The sequence below is a fragment of the Pelodiscus sinensis genome, chromosome 6 (assembly GCF_049634645.1).
Source record: "Pelodiscus sinensis isolate JC-2024 chromosome 6, ASM4963464v1, whole genome shotgun sequence".
Taxonomy (NCBI): domain Eukaryota; kingdom Metazoa; phylum Chordata; order Testudines; family Trionychidae; genus Pelodiscus; species Pelodiscus sinensis.
This window is the reverse complement of record NC_134716.1, coordinates 114,782,742-114,810,489: the sequence shown is the minus strand read 5'-3', so window position 1 is coordinate 114,810,489 and position 27,748 is coordinate 114,782,742. Positions and strand designations below refer to the sequence as shown.

General features: G+C 43.7%; 1 protein-coding gene across 2 annotated transcripts in view; it reads left to right on the top strand.

Moving 5' to 3' along the window:
* Nucleotides 1–19,484, top strand: part of ME2 (malic enzyme 2) — a 50,675-nt gene extending 31,191 nt beyond the window's left edge. The window contains exons 6-16 of one of the 2 annotated variants that reach the window (XM_075932656.1): nucleotides 1,610–1,771; nucleotides 3,033–3,136; nucleotides 3,502–3,611; nucleotides 3,724–3,821; nucleotides 4,239–4,352; nucleotides 4,445–4,559; nucleotides 6,443–6,585; nucleotides 11,534–11,636; nucleotides 12,493–12,563; nucleotides 14,440–14,538; nucleotides 16,238–19,484. In XM_075932656.1, the coding sequence (XP_075788771.1) occupies nucleotides 1,610–1,771; nucleotides 3,033–3,136; nucleotides 3,502–3,611; nucleotides 3,724–3,821; nucleotides 4,239–4,352; nucleotides 4,445–4,559; nucleotides 6,443–6,585; nucleotides 11,534–11,636; nucleotides 12,493–12,563; nucleotides 14,440–14,538; nucleotides 16,238–16,402 (1,284 nt within the window). In that variant the 3' untranslated portion in view covers nucleotides 16,403–19,484. The remainder of the gene's footprint in view (nucleotides 1–1,609; nucleotides 1,772–3,032; nucleotides 3,137–3,501; nucleotides 3,612–3,723; nucleotides 3,822–4,238; nucleotides 4,353–4,444; nucleotides 4,560–6,442; nucleotides 6,586–11,533; nucleotides 11,637–12,492; nucleotides 12,564–14,439; nucleotides 14,539–16,237) is intronic. The other variant, XR_012904982.1, reaches the window with a different exon arrangement.
* The last annotated feature ends 8,264 nt before the right edge of the window (nucleotides 19,485–27,748 follow it).

Here is a 27,748-nt window from a genome sequence, read left to right as displayed (position 1 = left end):
ATCCATTAAAGTTACTGGAAAGTGTTTTGAGATCCTCCAGTGGAAGTACAAAGTATATTTACAGTGATGGTATTTAAAAACTTGTCAGCTGCCTTACAGCCATGATCACCAACAGGTCGATCGCGAGCTACTGGTCAATTGCGAGGCCTTGACCAGTCGCTCGCAAGGCATCCTGTCTGCCCCGCCCCCATTTCCCTCCCACCCCCGAGAAGCCCCACTACTTACCTTGAGGGGTGAGTCAGCCCCACGGGAGGTGTGCAGGGGGTTTCCCGGCACGCGCGTGTGGGGTGGGGGTTTGGCCCTGGGGCAGGCGTGCACCCGGGGCTTCCCTGCGCGGGGGGGCGTTGGCGCCGGGACAAGCGTGCGCAGGGCTTCCCTGCGTGCGGGGGGGGGGCTTCCCTGCGCAGGGGGGTAGGCACCGGGTCAAGTGCGCGTGGGGTTTCCCTGCGCCGGGGGGTCGGCCCCCTGGGCAGGCACGCGCGCGCGGGGCTTCCCTGCACTGGTTTGCCCCGGGGCAGGCGTGCGCGGGGTTTCCCTGTGCGGGTGGGGGGGTCGGCACCCTGGGCAGGCGCACACGCGCGCGGGGCTTCCCTGGGTGGGGGTGGGGTCGGCCCCCTGGGCAGGCATGCACGGGCTTCCCTGCATGGGGGGGAGGGGCGGTTGGCCCCGGGGCAGGCACGCGCGCGCGGGGCTTCCCTACGCGGGGGGGCATCGGCCCCGGGGCAGTCATGGGCTGGTTTCCCTGAGGGGAGGGGAGAATCCTGGGAGGAGGGAGATGCAGGGGACTCTCTGCCTCCATTGGCATCCCCACTCCCCAGCCCCTACTCCCCAGCCACAGAATGCTGTCCCCACTCCCCTGGCCCCAGCCACAGAACTCTGTACCCATTCCTGTCCCCACTCCCCGAACTCTGTCCCAATTCCCCTGTCCCCACCTTCAGAACTCTGTTCCCACTCCCGTCCCCACTTCCCGAACTCTGTCCCCACTGGCACTCTGTCCCCTGCTGCAGAACCCTGTCCTCTGCCCTCCCAGCACCCTGTTCCCTCTCCCCTGCCCCCAGCCGCAGAACTCTGTCCCCACAAAATGTATAATTATAAATGCTTCATTTTAGATTTAAATAGCATGAATAAAAAACAGACCATTTATTTCATAACTATAAACACCTGATTTTAATTGTATGTATTGCATAATTTAAAAATAAACTGTTTATAAGTGTGTGTCAGTAAGGGCTGGGGACAGCAAGTGATGGACAGGAGGAGAATAGAGAGGACGGGGCTTCAAGGAAGGGGCGTGGCGGTAGATCTTCGCCTGTTCTGAGATTTAAAAAGTGATCTTGGATGTACAAAGGTTGGAGACCACTGATTTGCAGCAAGATAGGTGATTCCTGTGATCACCTTAGACAAGTAAAGGGGAACACTGCAGATACTGAGGTAACCTTGTGTATTTGCTCTTAGTTCTTAAGTGGTGTCACTAGAGAGAATAAATTTTTTGCATGCTAATATTAATTTGTTTTAATGCTTCATTTTGCCAGGACAAGTTTTGTGCAATATTGCTTTATCCTTTATGTCCTCAATTACCAAAGTTTACTTTTATTCTTTGTGTAATTTTAAGGCTGTTGTAGTAACTGATGGAGAGAGAATACTAGGTCTTGGAGATCTGGGTGTCTATGGAATGGGAATTCCTGTAGGAAAACTGTGTTTGTATACAGCATGTGCTGGAATACGGCCAGATAAATGCCTGCCTGTGTGTATCGACGTTGGTACTGACAATCAAGTAAGTTAAACTGTATTTTGTCCGCCATAAAGAAAACACTTTTAATGGTGGTTTGTAGTGAAATTTAGTACTGTAAGAGGGCATATATATCTGAATGACTACTCTGTTAAGATTGAATTATCTTTTGTGTAATATTAAATCGTCTGGAATTTAATTTAATACTGAATAGCTGAGAAGCAGCCCCTATGTAAATAAAGTGAAGTGGTGCATTTGGATTGCTAGTCAGAATGCTAGTCTCAACTACAAAGCAGTGGAACAAGGTGACATGATTTTTTTAAAGCTGCTAGAAGAGCAAACCAGATTTCTTAAAGCACCTTTACTCTGAATATTGATTTGTCCCATTTGTAAGGACAATGATGTAATGTTTTCAGGTGCCCATCGATATCGGCCAATCTCATAACTTCTTCCTTTATATCTGTGTCTGTGAAGCATAGTGTTTCCAGTGTAGTATTGTTATCTATTTTATTTATATTGCAGCAATGCCCAAGCAGAGACAGGGCCTCCCTGATGTTAACCATTGTGTAAACATAGAAGAAGACACAGCCCCTGCTGTGAAAAGTTTCCAGTTAGACCTTTTTGTTTCAGGAGGATGGATTCACTACAGGCAACATCAAACAATACTCCAGTGTCTTAGCAAATAATTTGTATGTAACTACTAGCAAAACTGTAAAAGAGAGGACTTAAGATGGTGCTGAAACATCTCTCCAAATTAGGCATCTGGGGGAGAGACTGCCAATAGCATAAATAGGAGCTAATTAACATTTTCATTTTGACCAGTTTCCCAAGTTTCCTAATCTCTCCTCGCCCCCCCCCAAAAAAATTCTTTTTCACAAATACTTCAGATTCATGTATGTTGTTTTGAGTTCCAGTTAAGTTGCAAGCTCTGCTAGACATGAAACTTTATCATTTAAGGCAACTAGAGGTCAAGCAAGTGAGTATGATGGAGTGGGGAAGAAAGCAGAGGGAGAGAGAGAAAGGGAGTAAAAATGATAGGTGACTAACAAAATCCAGAGAATTGCCATAAAAAACCCTAGGATTTCTGCAGTATGGCTAGCTAGATACTCAACTGTGAAAATACCCACTAAAGGAAAGAGAGCTGAAATCCTTCTCAGTCTCTGGATTGCTGAAACAGAAGACAGAACTGTGTAGCACTTTAAAGACTAACAAGATGTTTTGTCGCTGAAATACGTTACTTAACACTTTGGAGAGTGTGTATTGAGTGAGTAGTTTCATTCTGCTGTTATCTTGGTTTATTTTATAGACCTTGTTAAAAGATCCATTTTACATGGGCCTGTACCAAAAAAGAGACCGCTCACAGCTTTATGATGATCTTATTGATGAGTTTATGGAAGCCATTACAGACAGGTATGGTACTAATGGAATTAGTTACTCAGAAATATGTCAAGAAGTGAGCCATGGAAAACATCACATGATTTCCTTTTCAAATGTCATATAGGGAGAAAAGGCAGTCAAGTACAGAAATATGGATGGATCAGCAGACCTGAATTCTAGACCTGGTTCTGCCTATGACTTTGTGTTTGACTTCGGGCATGTTTCCTGTCCTCTGTGTTATACTTGTGTAGGACAGAGATGGCATGTAGCCATTTCCATGAAGAGTCCAACTCTGTATTTATAGGAAGAGAGTTGACCTGGCCCCAAACAACTCTGTATTTATAGGAATGTTTTGATTTATTGTGTCAGTTGATAAAATATTTTCCTGTATTCTTTAGGTATGGCCACAACACACTTATTCAGTTTGAAGACTTTGGGAATCATAATGCTTTCCGGTTTCTAAGAAAATACAGAGAGAAATATTGCACCTTCAACGATGATATTCAGGGTAAAATGTTTGGTTTTGACTCTTGATATCTGTGTGAAAACCTTCTCCTAAAAATATACTCTGTCATGTTAGGCTGGTCAGTTCTCCTGACAGAGTTACATTTCCTTTGTAGGAACAGCCGCAGTGGCCTTAGCAGGAATGCTGGCAGCACAGAAGGTTGTTGGGAAAGCAATCACAGAGCATAAAGTTTTGTTTCTTGGAGCAGGAGAGGTAAGTTCTGCAATGCTGTCTCATGAATTAAAAGTTAAACCGCATAGAACTGTACAAAGGATCATGGGTGTTCTATGTGATTTCTTACAGAACTCAGTGTATGAGGGGCCTATTAAATGTATTAAAATAAAGGAATTGCTTCTTTACAGAAGATTATTGTTTAGATTGAAATTTGGTTTTAACATTTACAGAAGGTTACTTTTAAAGGGCCAGATTCTCACTTCATCCACACGGATTTCATAAAGCAAGATATACCCATGCATCCAATGGTGGGTTTTGTCCCCAGAATTATAATTCTGAGAGAGAGAGTAATCGTTGGTTCTTAGCATAGTGAATGGAAATGTGCAATGATTTTCTTAGTAAGTTGAACTTATGGATGTTTCCTTTATTTTCAAGTACTTGTTCTTTTTCTGCCAGGCTGCTCTTGGGATTGCAAACCTCATTGTTATGGCTATGATGGAAAGTGGTATTTCTGCAGAAGAGGCGTATAAAAAAATATGGATGTTTGATAAATATGGTCTATTGGTTCAGGTGAGGGTCTCCCAAGCCTTTGGAATAACACAGTGCTTATTGCCATTTTATTTCCTTTCCTTCTCACAATCAGAATCAATTTAAATCTGTAGGGCCGAGAACAAAAGGTAGACGCCAATCAAGAACCATTTACGCACCAACCTCCAGACCAGGTGCCAAAGACCTTTGTAGATGCAGTGAATGTACTTCAGCCATCAGCCATTATTGGTCAGTGAACTTATTTCAGTGTCCTTAGATAATGTATGTTGTTAACTAGAAAATTTACCCGGCATTGCTCAGGTCCTTAACTCAAATAAGATTTGGGGTTTTTTTTTTTCATGAAAATCATTGTTCAGGGGTTGGGATGAGGGTTCAGTATGCAGGATGCCCAGGGGAGAGAGGAAAACTCCAGATCTCTCTCATTGCAGCAGCTTGGGGCCATGTGAGAAGTGTCTGTCCATGGCTGCTGCAGCTCCAACAGGCACAGCCAGGGGAGGGGAGCATGTCCCCTAGTAAGGGAACAGACAGACACAAAATCTCCACTCCTGCCTCTTGCTGGTCCAATGGAATTATAGCTGTTACAGTCCCCATCTGTGGCCCCTCATTGTCCTCCTGTGGTCATTCTGCAGTATAACTCCTTCCTGCCAGACTCCTCCCTTTCCATTTTATGAGTAACAATTGAATTCCAGGCAAATCCCATTATCCTGGCAAAACCAAACCCTGACTTTGCTTTAAGTTATGTTAAGAGAAAGCTTCATACCAAATTTGGTGGTCCTAGTTCTTGCCGTTTAGGAGGAGTTCTTGAACAAATGGACAGACAGGTAGTTGCACATTTCCAAAATATATAATGAGATTTTACTACTTTCACTAGTATACTTATGGCATAACCATGCATAAGTTGATAGAGCTACACTGCATTTGCACTGGAGTAAATGACAGCAGAATTTGGTCCACTGTTTTAAAATACTTGTAAAATGTCTTTGGGGCTCAGTGTATCATGTGCATAATACCTACAGCTCAGCTCCTTAGCTATGGCCAAGGAGCTCAAAGTGCAGTTAAGGGATGTGACTTTTTTTTGTTCCCTTTTCCAATCCTGAGTTGGCCAGTCTGCTGGTGTAGCTTAGAACAGCCTGCCATTGGCCCCCAAAGGATACTGCAGCTGCCGCTCAATGAGAAATAGAGAAGACCCAACTGCCCCCATTTCTCTTGTCACATTCCTACCTCTACTGAAAGGTATAGGTCAGAGCTGCTTTGCATGTACTCTGTCTCAGCACGATACCCCCTACACTGAAGTGATTTTTCCCATAGTGGGGTGCACTGACATTTGAACTAGTATCTGCCAGCAATTTGGAGCAAAACAGCTGCTGTACAAGCCTGTTCCTGATCCACAGTATTAATTGTGTCAGTGGATGTGTGTGTGTGTGTGTGTGTGTGTGTGTGTGTGTGTGTGTGTGTGTGTGTATGCACATGTTAATTATAACAACCACTAGCAGCCATTGCAATCGTTAAGGTTGCAACATGGCTTCTGTTATATTTCCATATATCTCCTAACACATAACTTTCTACAAAATATGGTTTTGGACTGAGTCTCTGCTCTGAGAGTGTACATGTGTGCATGTATAAGTCTGTATTCATTCTTCTGTATTTGTATCAATTGCATTAAATTGAGGTTAAAAACGATTGTGAGGAGGAGGAATCCTTTACTCCTAATCCTAAAGCCTCTTTCCCCCCTCTTAAATAACTAACAAATATCTGAACTTTGAAAATTCAAGCTTACTGATTTATAGTATCTTTGCATGGGTTTGAATGTTGTAGGATTTTAAGTTTACAAGGCATTTCAAATTAGAGATGGAAAAAAACCCTTTTGGGTCATCTTGTCCAGTTCCTGACAGTGCAAAGTCGTATTCCAGAGCTCATTTTTTAGATTCAACTTGTTTTAATAGATGATGAATATTTGTTCAAAGCCTTTGATTTGTTTTTTTTCCTGAGCATGACTGACCTTAGCCGTGAAAATCTTGATGCACATCAATATATACAGTGTAAAGTTCTTGGAATCATTGTCCTTTGTTACATGTGTAACTGTAATTTGTGTATCTTTCAAATTATTTCAGGAGTTGCAGGGGCTGGCCGGCTTTTTTCACATGATGTGATCAAAGCAATGGGTTCCATCAATGAAAGACCTATCATATTTGCACTAAGTAACCCTACAGCGAAAGCAGAATGCACTGCTGAAGAAGCTTATACATTAACAGAGGTACATAATGATGAAAATGTGAATGCACATATATTACAGACAGAAAAATGAAATAAGAATGCAAACCTCCAAGCTTCTAAACTTGGAGATTTCTCCAGGTAAAGAATACAACTGCTCATTGTGTTCCAGTTTCAAATGCATATTTGGCTTGGTATAAATTAAAAAGTAGCTCTTATTTTAAATTATTACATTTGGCAAGTGAATATTTCGTGATGAGGTCTAAATCTTGTTTGTTTTGACAGCAATATTGAAATGCAATCATTGGTTACTAGAAGTAACTTCTGTTTTCAACCTTGACTAACGTTTCCAAGACTATTTCTAGCTTTTCTTTTTAAAGAAAGTTATTTTATGTAATAGTCATGACAGAAACTAGCTACAGCCTAGTGGTTAAAGCACTCTTTACTGAACATTGAATTGGATCCTCAGAACAGGGGATGTCACTGCTTGTCTCTTGCAGTCCAATGCTCACACTTGGCATTTAATTTCCTATGTATTTGAATTGGTCAGAACACTTAAAATTAAGCATAGCGAAGTGGACTGATTCTGATCTCTCTCACTCTGGATTTATAAACAGGCTGAACCTCTCTAGTCCAGCACTCTCTGGTCCGGCAACATCCATGTTTCCACATGATTTTAATCAGCCAGATGTCCACTTATCATGGGTGTGGCCTAGTTTAATGTGGTTCCATAAAGTTTGTTTACAGCTGCCAGTCCTTAGGGATGTAAGTGACTAATCAGCTAGTTGACTATTTGCTTTCCCTCCCCTTGCTGCCTCTGTCACAAAGAGGTAGCGAGGGGATGAGGAGGGGATGGTGAGGTGAGCCAGCTCTCCAGCTCCAGCTCCGTGGGAAGGGGTAGGAGTGCAGTGGTGGCATTCCAACTTAGAAATGTACAAGAGTCCCCACTGGGGCTCTTGTACATTTCAAAGCGGAAGCACTGCAAGGAGCCCCAGGCTCCATCCGGGGCTTCCGCTTTGAAATGTACAAGAGCCCCAGTGGGGACTCTTGTACATTTCAAAGTTGGAATGCTATGTGGAGCCTGGTGTCCGTGCGGGGGACTCCCTGCTGGCCCCGGGCTCCATCCAGCGCTTCCACTTTGAAATATACAAGAGCCCCAGGAGGGGCTCTTGTGCGTTTCAAAGATTGAATTGCAGCATGGAGCCTGGGGCCAACAGGGAATCCCCTGCTGACACCAGGCTCCACTCTGCATTTCAGTCTTTGAAATGCACAAGAGCCCACTTGGGGCTCTTGTACATTTCAAAGGCTGAACTCCTTACTAGTCCTTATTGACTAATTGAATAGTCAATGGAAATCCTATCAGCTATTCATTTACTTAATTGAAATTTAACATCGTTATCAGTCCTGGCTTTCAGTGTTGTGTTCTGTTATTTAGCTCCAATTTACCCATAAATGTCTTCTAAGAGCCCAGTAAGCAGTAAGCAGTGGAAGTGTTGGTAATGCTGCTAGACAATACTGACCTCCCATTGTTTGGAAAATTCTCTGATTCGGCACTGGTCAGGTTCTGAGGGTGCCAGATTAGAGAGGTTCAATCTGTACGAGTATAATTCAATTGATTTCAGTGCTGCTACAGCTAACTTAGCCCACTATCAGTTCAGTTCCAGCAGAAGCTTTCTCTTGCACAGTTTTTATGCAGCATGCACATAAGACTGATTTTTGCTTGAGGAAATGAGCAAAGAGGCAAGAGCTAGAGAAGAAAGAAGGAGCAGCAGAGCTGGGCTTACACTTGTGAGCTGGCCTGCAAAACAATTTTTTGCCATGCCTCCCACTTAAACCTTTTTGAATCCTGTCCTGTGTGATCTCCCCATCATCCATGGACTGGCATTGGGACTTCAGAAGCAGGTAGTCACTGAACTGATTCTTTGGAAAACATCCCAAACTTAAGTGACTCAGTAAAGTGTGTGGGGAGGGATCTTTAGGTGCTTCCTGTGGCAGAAATGTGTATTTGTGCTTTGTTCCTTTCAGCGCTGGGTATCATATTGATTAATAGTGCTGTATATGTTTTAAGGCTATTGTGCAAACTAAAGAGCTTGAAACTTACCTTTCACCCTTGTCTCCCCAATGAAAGCTGAGATTCTCATCTGTCTTGCTAACTATCCACCAGGTGAGGCGGTCGGTAGTGGGGGCTTTGAAGGGGCAAACGCCCACTCTAGGAAGAGACCAAATCTGGATTTTTGGGTGCTGTATTTCTACAACACAAGGGAATTCATATGCACAGTTGTTATGCAGCATGCACATAAGACTTGTTTAGTCCCTCAGGACAATTAATTCTTTGTATATGGGCTAGTCCCCTGGTGTTTCTTAGGCAATGTTTTGGTGAATAAAATATAAAACTCAAAATTCACAGTTCAGACACTTTGCATTGAAGATAAACAGAAACAGAAGATAGGGCCAGATCTTCAGCTGTTATAATTCAGTGTAGCTCCAATAATGTGTATAATGGGTACTTACCCACATGTGATCTGAATGAGGGTCTTCCAGTTCTGTTTCTCACTTTAGAGAGAGTCTACAGAACAACAGCTTAGGGTTGCCAGGTGTCCGGTATTGTATCAGACTGTCCGGTATTTGCGCCCTCTGTCCGGTAAAAAAAAATCAGAAAATACTGGACATGTGCAATGTCCAGCATTTTCTGATTTTTCCGGCTGCGCACGGGACGGAAGCCTGGCATGGGCGGGGGGAGCGGCTGGGAGTCTCAGCTGGGAGGCGGGGCCGCGATTGCCGCTGGGAACTGGGGCCGCGATTGTCGCTCGTGCGTCACCAGGAGCCTGCGCGGGACAGGCAGCAAGTCCCGCTCCCTGCCAGCTCCGCTCCCTGCCAGCCAATTTGCTCACCCTTCTCCCCTTCCCCCGGCCGGCCGGTTCTCCCCCACTTCCCCTCCTGATCTTCCCCGGCCAGCCTCCCTGCACCCTCCCCAGCTCTGCTTCCCGCCGGCCCGTTCCTCTTCCTGATCTCCCCCGGCCAGCACCGCTGCACTTCTCCCTGCCCCCCTTCCTCCTGGCCAGTGCCGCTGCACCCCTCCCCCCCCAGCTGTGCTTCCCTTGGCCCCTTACTCCCGGGCCAGCCCCGCCCCCTCCCAGTCGGTCTCCCCCCCCCCAATATCCCGTGGCCAGCCCCATTCCGCCCCCCCCCCACGACCAGCCCTGCTTCCTGTTGCCCCCCCCCCCATCTTCCCTGGCTAGCCCCGTTGTCCCCTCCTCCCCCGTTAGCTGTTTCCAGCCCCCCCCCCCTTCCCGGCCAGCACCGCTCCCTACTTGGCTGGTCCTCCCCCCCCCCGTGAAGTGTGTCCGTTTTTTTTTTTTTTTAATGACAACCTGGTAAGCCCTAGCAGTAGTCCAGGTTCTTGGAGTCTTTTTTTTTTTTTTTACTTTGGTTTCCCCCCCCCCCCCCCTTTTTTTTTCCTTCAACAAAATTTTTTCCCGGTGTTTTTTTTTTTTTTGGTGGGGGGGGTGTTCGGTATTTTTGTTTCAGCCATCTGGCAACCCTACCTGTCTCCATTGAATCCCCCCATGTGTATATGTAGAGTGCCGAAATGCACTCCCTGGGACTAAAACCACTGTCAGTTTCCAGCACAATATAGTGCTGGGTAGGTAGATCCAGGTGCAGTGTTTTCACTTAGCTAAACACCAAGAAAATATTGTCAGGACAGTTCTCAAAACTATTAGTCCTTGGTAGGTTGGGAGGGAATCTTTTGTTTTTCTTCAATAAAGGAGCTGCCTTAATTATTTCAATCTGCCATTCACATGTATGTGTTAAACTGTTGTATTGTAATGTTAAGGCTGTGAAATACTGAAGATTTATTGAAAGGAGATTTTAATTTTTCTAATCCTTCTAATTTTATTTACTTTATTCACTATATATACTACCACCCACTATTATGTCCATTTTTAGAATATTTATTTCTCTCAAGTGCAGTCAGTACAGCCTTGGTTATCAAAAATTCATCATGATCTTAAACATTTAATAATTACATGGAGAATTCCCTTTATTAGCCAAAACTTTGATTATCCAAAATTACTCTGTGTTCTCCTTGTAATTTGTCTTTGTAATTACCAGTCCTTCTCTCCTAGCCCTTTGTGTTTCTTGACCTCAGAAATAGCCTAAACATTATAAATGGGAAACTTTAAAATAACACTTAATATGAGAGAGTCCAGCATAGACAAACCTCATAAGAGCATCAAGAAACCATCAAGAAACTCTTGCTGCTTATTTTTGGATTTCACACAAGAGTATGGTGATGTTTTGGTGCCCTCTGCTGCTTTGCAGAAATATTTTTTTGTTTTAGTTTCTATCCTCTTTTGATCTTGACTTCACATATACTTTGCTACCTACTTTCCTAGAGAACTGTGTCCTATTAAGAGGAATTAATATCTTTTAAACAAGTAGAAATCTTCCATTCCTTAGAAAGCTTCAGAGTTTGATGTGTATGCATCCTACTTTCAGTTTCCTTATGTTTGTACCTCAGAAGGAAATCTTGCTAATATTTTTGTCTCTTTGAGGCTGCTGTGGTGGGAGTTTTGGTTTTCTTGTGATGGTCTCTGGAGCTTTGATTCAGCAAGGCACTTGCATAGCTCTGACATAAAGCATATGAAAAAAAATTAGGCTCATGCTTAAGTTCAGAAGTGAAGGAAACTCTAAAAGTAGGGGGGCAACTGGCAATCAAACTGTGGTCCTGCCTCTTCCTGACATGCTCCCTCATTGCCTTCCCCCATTGCTCATCTTTATGGCTGGTAAAAAGTGAGAGGGCATATCCCACTTCAGCACATGATGGGGCCATGGTACCTAACACTCCTTTTCCAGCACTCCTACTTAAGTACCTTTATTTCATTGGGTTCTAGCTGACTGTGAAAACATTGTGTGGTCAGCCTCTCATTCATAGTGACTTTATTTTTTTGTAATGCAGACTCTGTGAATTACTCCCTCTCATTTAACAGGGGCGGTGTTTGTTTGCCAGTGGTAGTCCCTTTGAGCATGTGGTTTTGAAAGATGGACGATCCTTCAGACCAGGCCAGGGAAACAATGCCTATATTTTTCCAGGTAGTATAAAGAATTCTGTCATTTCACTTTAAGATTGGATTATTTCTAAATTGTTACTAATATTGCAGCATTGCCTAAAGACCCCATTCAGGACTGAGGCTATGTTATACAGGCACACACAGTGAGACCTTCCCAGCCCTGAAGAGTGTAGTCTAATTTAAGACAAAACTTACTAAGCAAATAATAATAAATAAATGGAGGCTGGTAAGGATACGTGATCTGATAAGCATGAGTGATCATAATATGTGATTACCTGGGCTGTCTCTGTGCACAATTAGCAGGTTTCAATTTCATTACATTTTATAAATATAAATTACCAAGTCATATTATTGAAGATATTGCTTCCTTATGGCCACTTGCCTAAGTACTTGTTTCTTGGAAGCAGGTTTGTTTGTCTAATGACTTTTGTACAGATAACGGTATAAAAGAGGCATCATGGAATAATTTTTAAAAAAAGAAAACCTGTATTCCCCCCTGCCCCCCAAATTTTTTGTGAACATTCTGGTATGTTACTAGGACATCAGTAGTTAGTATTAAGAACTTGTGTTTTAACATTCAGTTAAAGTCAATGTGTGAACCAAGAGTTTAGCTCACTCACCAAAAAAAAAAAAAAAAAAAATTAAAAAGCCAAATCCAGTGCAACACTTGATACCACTGTCTGTCTATTAATGTAGCAAAATTAGTACTTCTGTCTCTCCTTTGTTATGAATCTGCTGGCATTTCACATAGGAAGTTAAAAATCATTCATAAATCTGCAACCCTTTTTTATCTTTTTTGCATTTCTTGCACCCTTTCAATAACAGGGCTGCATATTAAAAATGATTTTATCATAATAATAATAATAATTGTATTCTAGGTGTGGCTCTGGCTGTCATCCTCAGTGGTGTTCGGCATATTAGTGATAACGTCTTCCTTGAGGCTGCAAAGGTATGTGTTCAAACATAGATGATGCTTTTGCAAGGTGAAATCAGTCCCTTTGACATGATTTTTCAATGGAAAACAGGTTTGGATTATCAATATTTTTGTGGGTAATGTCTACTTATGACCAAAGATTTATACTTTTGTCCAAAAACAGAGTTCCTGAAATATGAAATATTTCAACTTGTAAATGCAGCTGCAAGTGGCTTATGGAAATTGTAGTTTGGTTACCTTGTGGTTCATTCTTCTCAATGCACTGTACTCTGACGCACCATAGCCAGGGATCCTGATAACGCATATTTACCCTTCCTCATGAGGGAAGACCTTGGTGCATCCTGGGAGCTTACTGAGGGATCTTGACCTATGGAGCATAATATGCACATAAGGAACTGCAGCAGTAAATCAAAATACTGTATTTAACTTTTTTTGGCCAAAATATTTTAGTTCTCAAATTTCCAACAAACAAAAATGTTCTACAGAGGTAGGGGAAAGCCCCATTCATTGTCCAAGTCTAGGGCTGATGTTGTTTTCTCTCCCCAGGTGCCCTGTGTAGTCCAACATTTAGCCGAGTTGCTCTGTAACTGGAAAAACGTAAAAAACAACCAATAGTCTTGCAGAACCTTAAAGACTAACAAAACATGTAGATGGTATCATGAGCTTTCCTGGGTACAACACCAAGAGAGTCTCTGCACTTGGGGGAAAGGGAGAGGGAGGAAATCATCCATGAGATGGTTTGATGGTGTTACTGTCAGAACTTGTAGCCAGAATTTTTAGGGTTACCTGAGCAGAGAGGAGCTACAAGACAGATCAAAGGTAGAAAAAAAATCTTAAACCCGGAAATACAGTATGTGTGATTTTTATTGTGTATGGTTTCTTTTATTGCAAACATAGGGGAAAAGGCGCTCTGTCCAGTCTTGGTAGTAATTTCTGTTTCATTCTTCCATCAGATTCTGCAGCTTCTTTTGTCTCTTTGTTTTTTCACTTGCCCTTCTCCATTTTATATTTACTTATATATGTTGGTGAGATTTTTTGAAGGTCAGTGTAATGAGGGGATCCATCATTTTGTGCCGCCATCGTAAATGGGCCAACTCTGCAGTACAGTGACTTCTTTGAAATTTAATTTTTTACTGTCATTAAAGTAGAGACGTTGGCACTTTAGCAAAGAAACATCTGACATCAGCTTAGATCAGTGGTCCCCAACATGGTGCCCGCGGGTGCCATGGTGCCCGCGGGGGCATTTGTGTATGCCCTCCAAGTGCTCGGGGCTGGCCTGGCCCCGGGCATGTGGCGCACGGTGAGCGCCTGTCCTGGGAGCGCCGCGGATTGGCCGCCCGCGCTCTGGGCGCGCGGCTCATGGGGGGAGCGCTGGCCGGCTCCGGGCACGCGGTGCATGAAGGGGGCGCCAGCCCCGGGTGCGCAGCGCTTGTGAGGGAGGGGGTGCCTGCCCCAGGCGCGCGGCGCTTGGGGGGGGGGAAGCGCCGCCCCTGGCGCGCGGTGCTTGAAGGGGGCGCCGGCCCTGGCGCACGGCTGTGGGAGATGGGGGGCCCCGCCCTCTGGCGCCTGGCAGGCGAACGGCCACGCCCCCTAGCACCCAGCAACCTTAAATGGTTGGGGACCACTGGCTTAGATGGTAACATAATAATAATAATACAAATAATAATAATTAATAATAAAATGAAGAGGCTTGTTGCTTTGGTCACAGATTGCAGAGAGCATATTACAGTAATTTTTGAGGCTTTGACTGACTTATAGAAAGCACTTTTATATTTATTTTAGGTCAACTGTACCAATCAGAACTCACAAATATATTCCTCTGTTTGCAGCTTAGTGGTGCATTGCCTCCTGCAAGGGGTCAATAAATTGCTAATATATGTTTTGAATACAGGCATTGACAGACCAGTTGACTAATGAGGAACTTGCTCAAGGAAGGCTTTATCCACCCATGTCCAACATAAAAGAAGTCTCTATTTGCATTGCTGTTAAAGTAAGTGGATGTGATTGGCCTGAGCTGAAAGGTTCACTGTGCATTATATACACTTCCTGAGCTCTATAGCATATTTGGGACCAAAAAGAACAGACCAACACTCAGGCTATTGATAAAAGTGCAAAGTACTACACTTAGGAAGAAATAATCAAATGCACAAATATACAAATACAAAATAGGAAATAAGGCCAAGAGTCTCAAGCTCCTTGCCTATGGGCCGTTCCCAGCTGGTGCTGGATTGCACAATTGCTCTGGCTGGGATTGCTCGCGGGCCAGGAGTTTAAGACACCTGGACTAGGCAGCAATATGCTGAAAAGGATCTGGGAGTTATAGAGGATTGCAAATTGACTATGAGCCAACAATGAGATGCTGTTGCAAAAAAAAATGTCATTCTGGAACATAGTAACAGGAGTGTTGTACATGAGACATAAAAGGTAGTTGTCTAACTCTGCTCTGCATTGGTGAGGCCTCAGCTGAAGTTTTATGCCAGTTTTGGGCATTGCACTCGTAAAAAGATGCAAACAAATTAAAGAATCTAGAAGAGCAACAGAATAAGAGGTTTAGAAAAGTTGATCTATGAGGAAAGGTACTAAAAACTGAGAAGGCAAGGAGGGACCTGGTTAGTCCTCAAATATGTAACAGCAGTTGTCCTCCACACCCATCCATGATAGGCCAAAAATAGTTGGCTTAGTGTATGGCAAGTGAGAGTTAGTTTAGGTTGCATATTAGCAAAAGCTTCTAATTATAAGGATAGTTAAGCAATGGAATGGATTATCGTGATTTAGTTGAGGTTGCACTGATTTAATTGGGATGGGGCCTCATTTGAGCAAGGGGTTAGACTAGATGATCTCCGGAGTTCTCTTTCAACCCTAATCTTCTATGATTCAGGGAGAATGTAGAATCTCCATGATTGGAAGCTTTAAAGAACAGGTTAGACAAACACTTGTCAGGGTTGGACCAAGTATACTTAATCTTGCACAGTATGGCGTGATGCACCAGATGACTTCTTGATGTCCTTGCTAGCCCTACAGTTGTATTATTCTGTCACAAGGGAGATTTATGAAATATTAGTTTATTTATATTCTGTTAATGATCACTTGTCAAAACTGTTCCTTTGATTTCTTTGACATTATTTCATTTCTAGCTCCCTTAAAAGGTTCTGGTCCTTATATCTAATGTTCTAAAAGGACTAGAATGTTTCTTCCACTTACCATAGCCCTATAATACCCCATAATGGTTTCTCTTGCTCTTGAAGCCAAAATTTGAACTCATGGCTCTCTTAATTGAGGGCCATCATCCCAGGAACTCATTGACACCAGAAGTCAGAATGAACCCAGCCATACATCCTTTAGGTCACATTGCAAGATTTTCTTTCAGCATGCCTTCACCTAACTTACAAGTTATAGAATGGTCCCATAAATAACTGGCTTTAATCTGAGGCGAAGATAGTTGGTCATTCTCCTAGATGGTGTTGATGTTTTATGTAGGTTGTGGCTTCATGGCTGCCTTAGAAATGTATATAATGATATTTTATCTGAATGTGCAATTTTAAATTTTTTTGAAATTTGACATTATCTACTACTCTTAACCAAACCCTTTTAAATATATCTAATTTACCTAAAGTTCTGTTATGTTTTCCTATTATATTGTCCCAAATGGTATTAATAGGCACAATCTATGCAATGATTTAACTTCTCAGGTTATGGAATTTATGTACGCAAACAACATGGCTTTTCATTACCCTGAACCTGCCGACAAGAGCCAATATATACTATCAAAGGTTTGGAGCTACGAGTATGAATCCTTCTTGCCAGATGTGTATGACTGGCCTGCGTCTTCGGCAAAGCCATCTAAAATGCACTGACATACCAAAAGATTGCACTCCTTGTGTGCTGACTTCTACTCTGCAGGGAATCCTTTTCAGACCAATTTATGATCATGACTTTTGCAACTTGTAACTTATTTTCCATCATTTTGTTGTCTCCTATCTACCCCATTTTGCGTGACAGTTTCCCATAAAAATCTGATAAACTGTATTGGCAATGGCTCCTATCACATGAATAGGATAGCTATCCAAAGTTTAATTTAAATGACATAATGTTGTAATTTGAATTTGGAGCCCTCATCACACCAAAAACAAAAAAGGCATTTTAGCCATAGACAAATGATAATGAACTATATCTCTTCATCTCATCATTGCTGATTGCCAAGATATTTGATTTTGCTTTTTAATAAATCTTCTATTTTCTTCACTGTCATCACAACCAATGAATTGTGACACCATAGGAAGAATCTGTCAAGAGAATAAGCCAGATGTATCCAAATGGCAGATTCTGTTCAATCTGCAGAACAAAGCTACAGGTGTCCTTGCTTCATTCAGCCTTCTGTTCTGTGGTTGTACTTTTGAAATTCTTGGCTGTAGGGTGTCCAATGTTGTGTGCAATTTAAAATTTGGAATAATATTTGTACTCTACAATTTAATCATTGTATGGAATTCATTAACAGAAAAAACTGAATTAGTTTGAAAAACATGATTCTTGGGAAGACTGCAAATAATCACATCATCGTTTTTTATGTAAGCAAAAGAAGGTAAATTATTGCAGATTATTCTACTTTTTGGGATGCAGTTTATAAATGAAGATCCTTTATAGAGAGCTGCAGAAGCTATGAGTGGTTCAGTTTAGCTGCAGAACTTGGACACTATCTGCCAAAAGATTTTAGTTTGATATGTTTTCTTTTTAAGGTTCTGCTGCTTTAAGCAAACCTCTCAGCATTGTGTTCTTCCAAAAACTTGTATCTTTTGTTTTCACATGAGGAGTTTGTAGAGCCAGGTGGAACATCACTGACCAGAAATGACTCCAAAACAGACCTATTTGGTGCTTTGAACAAAGGTTATTCACCCCCCTTTTTTCTGGTATTGATAAAGCTGGAACAGTGGGTCTTGCACCAGCTGTTGATATGTGCATTTCCAATGGTTTGGCTGCTTGTTTCCTACAGACTTTGCATAGTAGACTACCAGTTGTTCAGTGTGAATAGAAGTCTTGAAAGGTGTGACTTTTCTCAGGTTGTCAGTTGATCCTTTGTTCCTCTTCGTGCCACAAAATGTGAATTTAATTTCATTTCTATCCAGTTATTCCATATAAAGTCAGATGTTGTGGCCAGATCATTGCTAGATTAGCTCTTTTTTCTTCCCTCACAGATTCATTCAAGTTATCCTCCAGTTGCTTTGAAAGCCCTGAATTTGACATGACTATTATTTTTTGGATTCCTTCTCGTTTCTCCCCATATACTCTCTGAGTGAAATCCAGTGCTCCACATTAGTAGACCCAGAATGTGGCTATTGTTGATTGTCTGTGATGTTGTTAAAACCAGAGAAAGGGTAACATAAGATTAGACAAAGGGGACCACGTGCTTTATCGATGTTTTGCTGTGTCTAGAACCAGTGGCAGAAATCAATAACTCTTTTGCCTGAGCTAATAGGCTAGAAGCCAAGATCCAGGTACAAGAGTAAACTTGGTGAGGCAAATGTGTGCACAACAGGATAAGTAATCATTCCCCCTCCCCCTTGAAGAGGATGTAGAGCCCCCTGTCTTTTTTTATTGCTTACTCTGTTATGGTCCTAAAATAAATAGATAGATTGCTTTAGTCTTTTTAAGAGCAAAAGGTGATAGGAAGAAAAGTACAATTTGCAGGGGATTTTAATTAGGTGAAGAGAGACTGCTGAGATATTTGGAAAAAGCAATGATGGGAAAATTACTTGACAATTTATTAAGGCTTTTGATAAAATACAGTGTGTGGTAATGGCTCTAAATTCTACATTGTGTTTTGAGAATTATGAGGTTTGTAATTTATATATGTATAAAAAAGACCAACACTTGTGGTGTTTTTACAAAGAATGCCTTTTCATCTATTTTTGTGATGCTTGGTTTCTAATGTATTTATACGTTAATTTAAACGTGAATCTTATTCTGAGATTGTTATTTATTTAGTACAGAAAATAACTACCAGATATTCTGAAAACCCAAATCTCACCAAAGGAAGAACTGAGAATTAGTTATTTGTATATAAGTGGAATTCCTCATTATGCAACAAATGTTTCCCCATTTCTTCCAGTGAAGATGTGAATATAGCAAATCAAAAAAAAAAGCACTCCATGTGTTGCCCGCATGGCATGTGTTGAAGATGAGTCTTTTGTAACTTGGGACAGCAATGACCTTGGAGACTGTGTGCTCAGCCATTATTATACCTTGTGACTAAATAGGAACATACATGGATCCATTTAGGGCCTTATTTCTCAGACAAGCTGAGCAGCCACAATTCAAAGTCAATGGGAACTATAGGTACCCTGCACTTGTGAAAATCAGGCCATTTAAGACTGATCACAGTAGGTTACAGCCTAAGGCTGTAAGGGTAGCAGCTAATACTGTCAACCAAAACACTGAAAAAAATTGGCAGTGGTTTCCAATAAAGGTGTGTGTACCTCGATTCCTGTTTGCATAAAACATGTTCTATTATTTTCCTGCTGTAGGAGCCAAGAGCATTTGCATTGCTCAAAAGTGACTTGTTTTGGCATTGACCAGCTGTGAATATTTTTGAAACTTCATCTGAAATACAAGATGCCACTGTAAAGGAAAGGAAGAAGCATAGCTCTCCTGCCTGAGTCTAAGTCCCTGTCTGTATTACATCTATAACTGAAACAGAAGACCTATTTAAAATATACAGTAAACTTCCGATAATCCGGCACCTTTAGGACCCAGGGGGTGCCGGATTATCAGATATACCGGACTATTGGAAGGGGGGGGCTATGAGGGATCTGGGGTGAGGTGGGCTGGGGGGGATGCCACCCCAGACCCCTCATAGCCCCCCCCTTCCGATAGTCTGACTCTGCCCCAGGTGTCCCTGATTCAGCCACTGCTGGTCAGTTTCAGCAGCGGCTGAATCAGGGACCCCTGCAGCAGAGCAGCTGGAGTGCTGCCGGGTTGGTCCGGTAGCGCCGACCCTTGGCGCAGCGAGACCAACCCGGCAGCACCCCAGCTGCTCTGCGCCAGGTGTCCCCAAGTCAGCCGCTGCTGATACTGATCAGGGGCTGACTCCAGGAAGCCCGAGGCAGAGCTGCTCTTCCCTGGGCTTCCTGGAATCAGCCCCTGATCAGTTTCAACAGCAGCTGAATCTGGACTCCTGGGACAGAGCAGCTGGGGCGCTGCTGGGTTGGTACCTGCTCTGCCCCCGGCTTCTCCGATTCAGCCGCTGGCCAGTTTTAGCAGCAGCTGAATCGGGGAAGCTGGAGGCAGAGCAGCTCCAATGGTCCGGCTGCCCGGAGCACTTCCGGGTTCCTGATGTTGCTGGACCATCAGGAGTGACAGATCATCAGATGCCGGACCATCGGAGTTTTACTGTAGTTGGTTCCCTGACCGAGTTGTAATGTAGGCAGGGTCTGGTAATGTCTCTGCAACTGGGTAAAAATCATAGAACAGCCAGGTTTTACCTTAGTTATAAGTATACAGATCTCCTCTAACTTGCAGCTTTTAACTTGTGACCAAGTTTTGTTGTTTGCTATCAGTGTATCATAGATAGGGCCTAAGATTACTCATGTAATTCATCACCACTGCATTTTAGATTTGTGACAGAGATACCAGCTCAGTTAATCACACTTTGGATGCACTTCACTTTTCCTTTTTATTTTTTAAATGCATGCTGAAAGGGATGAGAGAGATTCATACATTATCATATTTAATAAGTTAATTCAAACTAAGAGCATTAATTAAATGATTGAAAATTCACTGACCTGTCATCTGGAAAAAAAACTCCATAATGTTCAGCTTCATACTTTAACATAATTCTGATTTTGCCTTGCGACCATTATCAAAGACACTTATACATATTTTTCAATAAAGGAAATTATCTTAATCCAAATAAAATAAAATGTTATCACTGATATTGCATTCTATAGCACTGAATGGTGCAAAACAGGCATACACTGCTTTTTACAAATCATTGCTTAGGACCTGATCCTGTCCTCGCTCTCCATACTCTCCCAATGACTTGTGCACACATAGCAACTGCTTTAGCTCTCGTCTGCTTGCTTTCCTAAGCAGTGCTGAGAACTTCCAACAAGGTGACAAGGATCCTAAATTCCCATTAAAAGCAATGGAGTCGAGGGTACTGAGCCTCTTCCAGGATTGGTCCCAGTTATATTCCCATTAACATCATTGGGACCAGGATCAGTCCATTAGAGGACAGAGAGAAATATTTGTGTTACAAGTGAAAGGAATGCACACTTAAAGTAACTAAGTGAACATGGCCTAATTGCACAAAATATGCATGTTGTTTGCAGTGAAGTTTGTAGCTGAGGTTGGTCACAGAATATTGCAGAGAAAAGGTGGATGAGGTAATATCTATTATGGGACCAATTTCTGCTGATGAAAGAGACATGCTTTTGAGTTACACAGCACACTTCAAGCCTGAAGAAGAGCCCTGTGTAGCAGGGAGCTTAAACCCTCCACACACTGGCTGCTGCCTGCCCCTGTACAGAGGCTGTTTTTCATGGCAGCCTCCCTTGTCTGCAACAGTGGGGGGAGGGAGAGAGGCAACTCCATGGCAACCTGTCCTTAAATTCTTTTATAACAAATATGAAAATTGAAATTATTCTCCAGACTAGGGTTACCATATATCTAGGATTTTCCTGCACATTAATTCTTTTTTTGGTCCTTCAATCTCTGCATAGGTGGATTCTGAAATATGAACAAATGTCTGTGATTCCTCCCCCCTCCCCCCAAATTATCCTTTTTTCAACCTTGTTTCTAGTAGAACTGCAATTTCTGGCAGGCCCTCACAGCAGCGTACATGTTTATGGGTTTGCTTCCCTTACTTCTGTGATGCTGCTGCTGGTAGCGCTTTCCTTCACAACTGTGCACCTGGAGAGCAGGCTGCCTCTGAAGGCAGCACTGCTGCCAGCAGCAGCCCGGAAGTCAGGGTGGGATGGTATTGACTGTTGAGTTGCTGAAAAGGATCCTGCTTGTACTATACAACTTCAGACACACAAAGACTTTTATGGCTACTTGATGAGCAATCAGACAGTGCTGACAAAAATACGTTCTACAGAGAAATATGCATGGACACAACAGGAAGCAGCAGAGTTGGAAAGGACAGACTGCATGTAAAGTATGTTTACATTTGATTTTCACTTATTTTTAAGGCCATTACACTTGTTTATAAATGTTAGATATTCAAAGTAAAAAGAAACTAACTTCTTTTCCTCAACCTTGCCCTTCCCTGGTAGCGTCCTCTATTTGGGAATTTAAAGTATGGTAACCCTACTCCAGTAGATTTGCCTGCCTTTCACACACAAAATAAATGGCAAAATTAACTGCTGTCTATTTTAAATACTGCAAATGGCATAAAGAAATCTCTCTGACACTGGAATGTTTGTGGGAACAATTCTAATCTAGACAAAATAAATCTTTAAGATCTCAAATTCAATCTAGGATTTAATTTATTTCTGGAGGGTCAGTGGTCAGCTGAAACACAAATTGTGTTGAAATGTGAATTTTCTTTTTTTTTCTCCTTTTATAATATTGTACCTGTATGGAGATGTGTTTTGGTCTTCTATTTTCTTAGTAAAAAGCATTTTCCTTTGCCTAAATTGTGCTTGATCCTGTTTTTAAAATAATGTATCTGGTCAATATATAGCACTTTCCAAAACTGGTATTAAATTGCTTGAATCTTGCATTTTTACTCAGTTGTAATAGATTTCAGCGCTACTGTGAATGGCCAACAACTAATGTCATAAAGAGGGGCTTGTGAAAGTGTCCTCAGTACAGCTTGTCAATGCCCCTCAATACTGATCTACAGTATTATTATTTCAGGACTAGGTGACTCGTAAGTAGGGACTCCCAGCTATGACAACTGTGTCTAGTAAGGTATACAAATACTTAAGAGGGACTAGCAGGATCTCTCCAAATTCATCTTCACTTTAACCTAAAATGGGCTTGGAATCCACAGATCTCCAGAGGGGCATGCACAAGCCCTTTGCAATATGTTTTGCATATATAGTTGTTATAAATTAGCATTTTTAAACAATATGTTTGTAAAGATACTGGGCTGTAGCCCACTCCAGCAAGGAGAGGATTAAAAACAGGACAGAGAATGGTCAGGTTTTTGCAAGCTATGAGGTCCATGCTGGGCCCTATAAAAGGCTGCAGAGCTGAGCGTATCTCTCTCTTGCCCTGACCAGTTGGGTCCCAGTAGAAGAGGGAATCAGTGGCAGCTTGGACAGAGCAGTGCTGGACAGGTTCAGGGGAACTGGAGAGAAGCTCCAACCTGATACCTCCCAGGCTGTGGGCCTTGATACAGAGGCTGAGAATATGCAAGGGTCACAGAGAAGCAGTTCAGGGAACAAGAGTAGTCAAAGGGAGTGAAGGAGGGCAGCACATGGCTGCTGCCAGATGGTCCTTGGTTGAGATTCAAAGTAGTGGGTGGGCCTTGGTCCCCCCCTTTCCCCTTGCACTGCACCTTGCCACACTGGAGCATAGCTGTTAGAGACTATGGCTAGCCCTTGAAGTGAGGGGCTAGATCTTGGCTGCAGCTGGCCATGGAAGCAAGTGCTGGGACTGAGTACTACTGTTACCTCCAAAAGCAGGGAGAACAGAATAGCGGGCACGGCCAAAGGGCAGTTTCCTGAAGCAGACACCAACAGACCACAGGAGCAATGCGGGGCCAGAGCCAGAGTCTGGGCACAAGGAATGCAGAACAACCACGGGCAAGACACCGATCAGGAGGCAGCACACTCAACAGACACAGCCAATTTCCCCATGTGACCAACAGGAGGCATCACGGTGGTGAGTTGACCACACTATGGAGACGGGGCCACAGGTAGGGTCTGTTCTGGAAGGGCTGGAGCAGCCCCTGCCTATGGTGAGGAAGGGGGACTGCTCCAGCCCAGCAGTGGGTGGGGGGAGGCTGCTCCAGCCAGGCTGGAGGGATCCCCCTGCTCATCATCCTCTTTAATCTGTTAACCAATTAAAAAGGATTTTACATCCCTAATGGCCGTACCATATCATGCCATCCATACTTCTGCATTGCAGCCTTCAAAGCTGGGTGGCCAGAGTATGACCACTACTGACTGGAGACCCAGCTCAGAAAGCAGCAGACCGTATCATGCCATCCTTACTTCTGCATTGCTGCTGCTGCTGGCGGCAACTCTATCTTTAGAGTTGAGATCCCAGCCAGCAGCTGCAGCTTTCCAGGGATATGTCTACACTATACTCCGATTTAGAAATAAACTAAACCAAAATAGTTTATTTTGAAATAGCATGTCTACACTGCAGGGAAGCCTCAAAATTAGTCCGAGGCAGACTTCCCTAATGTAAATGTGTTATCTCAATTTAGAGCCCCAAGAAGCACTGGGGAGGAATAACTTAGAATGGCCCTAGTGAGGAGCTATTTCAAAATAGCAGCAGTGGAGCGTCTACACACGCCTTATTTCAAAATGGCTTTTGGAATAGGCATTATTCCTCGTAGAATGAGGTTTACAGATTTCAGAATAAGCAGTCTGTTATTTCAAAATTATTTTAAAATAACGGAATGCCTGTGTAGATGCATTATTGTCTCGAAATAACGGTGCAGTGTAGACGCACCCCAGCTGCCTAGTTCTGAAAGTAGTACTGATGACAGCACAGAAGCAAGAGTAGCAGTACTGCAACGTCCCCTACAATAACATTGTGACCCTGGTTTCCCCACAGCTCCTTTTCTGGGCCAGGATCCCTAAAATGGTAACACCATGAAATTTCAGATTTAATAACTGAAATAATGAAAATTATTTTTAAAATCCTACTGACCAAAATGGATTGAGAATTGTCTAGGCTCTGCCATGCACTCAATTCAATATGTATTTTTTTAATATTGTATATAATCATTGAAGCCAACCAGTACAGTCATAGCAGCAAACCTAGATATTATATGTTTATTGCTGGTTACCCAGTCAACTATTGTACAGGTCCAAACCTACTCAGTTCTGAAAAATTAGACAGCAGAAAGCTTGCTTAAATTAGTAATGTTGTTTTTATATATCATGCTGCTGTCCGTCTTTCTTTGATCCTACTAACGTGTTCATCTCAGGATCCACTTATACATAAACACTATCAAAACAAGTTTTGAAGCAGTGTTCATCAGACTTTAATGTCAGGGATCTTTACTTGTTTTATAAATAACCTGGATTTAAAATAATAATGATTGGGAAGCCAGTATCTGTGAGAAATCTTAATCAGATATTGTCCATTGAACAGTTTACATATAAAGTAAAAAAGAGGTAGTTGGAAAATGTTAAAGCACACCCTATATTCTTTTATAATATGAGAGCCTAATGCTGCCTAGCATAAGTGGCATTCCTAGTTTTATTTTTGTCTGGAGTTATTTGAGCAAACTAGAAGTAATGTATAAAAATTGCTGTCACCAATGACGAATGTATACACATCTGAAGTTCCCAGAGCTATGCAATAAATTGACTAGTGTGTCCCTTTACCACAGTATACTAGAGCATGAAATCAGAATGGCTTGCTAACAGATAATATAGCCCAAGAGTAAAGGTCCCGTGTTTTTTAGCGCAATAAGCATCTTAGTTCTACTCAGTGTCATCATGAAGTTCTGGTGTATAGCATAATAGTTGTCATCATTGATAACGCAAAAAAGTTTTTTATCAAGCGTTATCGTACTGTAAATCTTAGTAGAGACAATGCACCTGTAGTTTTACCCTGCAGTAAACCACAATAAAAATAAACAGGGCTCGCCGAAATGTGGCGAGCCCCACTCGCCAGCCGCGCTGTCCGGCGATCTGCACATGCACAGATCGCCCAAACCCGGCTCTTCAAGGTTGCAATCTACTTGCCACGGGCGAGTAGATTGTATTATTTGTCGAGCCCTGAAAATAAAAATGGGTAGCAGGTTTAAAACCAATTAAAGGAAAGTTCTTCTTCACACAGCGCGTAGTCAACCTGTGGAACTCCTTGCCAGAAGAGGCTGTGAAGGCTAGGACTATAACAGAGTTTAAAGAGAAGCTAGATAATTTCATGGAGGTTAGGTCCATAAAAGGCTATTAGCCAGGGGACAGAAATGGTGTTCCTGGCCTCTGTTTGTCAGAGGCTGGAGAAGGATGGCAGGAGACAAATCGCTTGATCATTGCCTTCGGTCCACCCCGTCTGGGGTACCTGGTGCTGGCCACTGTCGGCAGAAGGCTACTGGGCTAGATGGACCTTTGGTCTGACCCAGTACGGCCATTCTTATGTTCTTGTAAGTTTTTTGAGGGTGGATACTTCCTTTTTCTTCTGTGTTTATACAGTACATTGCACAATTATGTCCTGGTCTGTGGCTGGGATGACTAGGTGCTATGATAATACAAGTAACAATAATTAATAAACTAGTGAGGGAAGCTAGCACTGACTTTGAGTAGCTACTTCCTGGTAAAACCTAGGTCTCTACTAGGATTTACAGCAACATAACTATGAGGGTTAACATTTCATCTATTTAGTAGGAAGGATAAAACCTGAAACCAGCTATTCCTGCAGCTCTCAGGGTTCTTCCACAAAGCGCTAAGCTACACTGCTCTTCCCAACCCTTACCACTGGTCACCATGAATCCCCATGGATTTCACTGAAGGCATGATGAGGCCTGGTGTTTGTAGCCAACATTCAGAGCTGCAAATCAGCCCTTGGGCTACTGTTTATGAAGAAGGTGCATAGAAGTTCAAATCTGATGTTGGAGAAGCTTATTTCAGTGTCAGAACCTACTCTTTTCCTTAGCCATCCACCCACTGACCCCCTCCACCACTCCACACCATTCCACCTCAATTGGTAACACTCTGTCACACCCCTCCCTGCCCATTAAGCCTCTCCATCACACACCATTTCAACCTATTCCCCTACCCTCTCCATCATCCAATCTTAGTAACTGATCCCCCCTCTGCCACCTTCCCCCTACTCACTGACCTCCTCCACTACCTTCACCAACCTCTCCATCACACACTTCTCCAGTCGCTGCCACGCCCCCACCAGCCTCCACTCTCTCCATCTCCCACCGCTGCCACCAACCCTTTCCATCTCCAACCCCAGTCACTGACCCCAAACATCTCCACCTCTCACCCCCATCACTGACCCCAACCCTGTCCATCTCCCACCCTAGTCACTAACCTCAATCCCCTCCATCTCTCACCCCCGTCACTAATCCCAACCCTCTCGATCTCCCATCTTCGTCGTCGACCCCAACACTCTCCATCTTTCACCCCCGTCACTAATCCCAACCCCCTCCATCTCCCACCTCTGTCGTCGACCCCAACACTCTCCATCTTTCACCCCGTCACTAATCCCAACCCCCTCCATCTCCCACCTCTGTCGTCGACCCCAACACTCTCCATCTCTCACCCCAGTCACTGACCCCACCCTCTCCCACCGCCGTCACTGACCCCAACCCCCTCCCTCATCCACACCCGTCACTGATCCGAACCCCCTCCACCTCTCACCCGTCACTGACCCCAACCCTCTCCCTCATCCACACCAGTCACTAACCTCAATCCCCTCCATCTCCCACCCCAGTCACTGACCCCAAACATCTCCATCTCCCACCCCCGTCAGTGACCTCAACCCCCTCTATCTCCCACCCCAGTCACTAACCTCAATCCCCTCCATCTCTCACCCCCGTCACTAATCCCAACCCCCTCCATCTCCCACCTCTGTCGTCGACCCCAACACTCTCCATCTTTCACCCCCGTCACTGACCCCAACCCCCTCCACCTCTCACCCGTCACTGACCCCAACCCCCTCCCTCATCCACACCCGTCACTGACCCCAACCCCCTCCCTCATCCACACCCGTCACTGACCCCAACCCCCTCCACCTCTCACGCCCATCACTGACCCCAACCCCCTCCATCTTCCACACCCGTCACTGACAGCAACCCCGCTCCCTGATCCACGCCAATCACTGACTTCTCCCGATTCCATTTCCTGCTCCCGCTACCACGCCCCACGCGATCACGCCCCGCTCCTCCCCTCCCGCCACTGGCTGAGGGAGCTAGTGAGCCCCCAAAACCCGCCCCCTCACCGCGCGGCCCGGGGTGGGCAGGGCTCCAAGTCCCGGCGCCCCGCCCCCGGCCTCTCGGTGGCGGCGCTTCCTCGTGACGCAGCGGGACACGCAGGTGGGGGCCTGGCGTTGCTCGGCTCCCG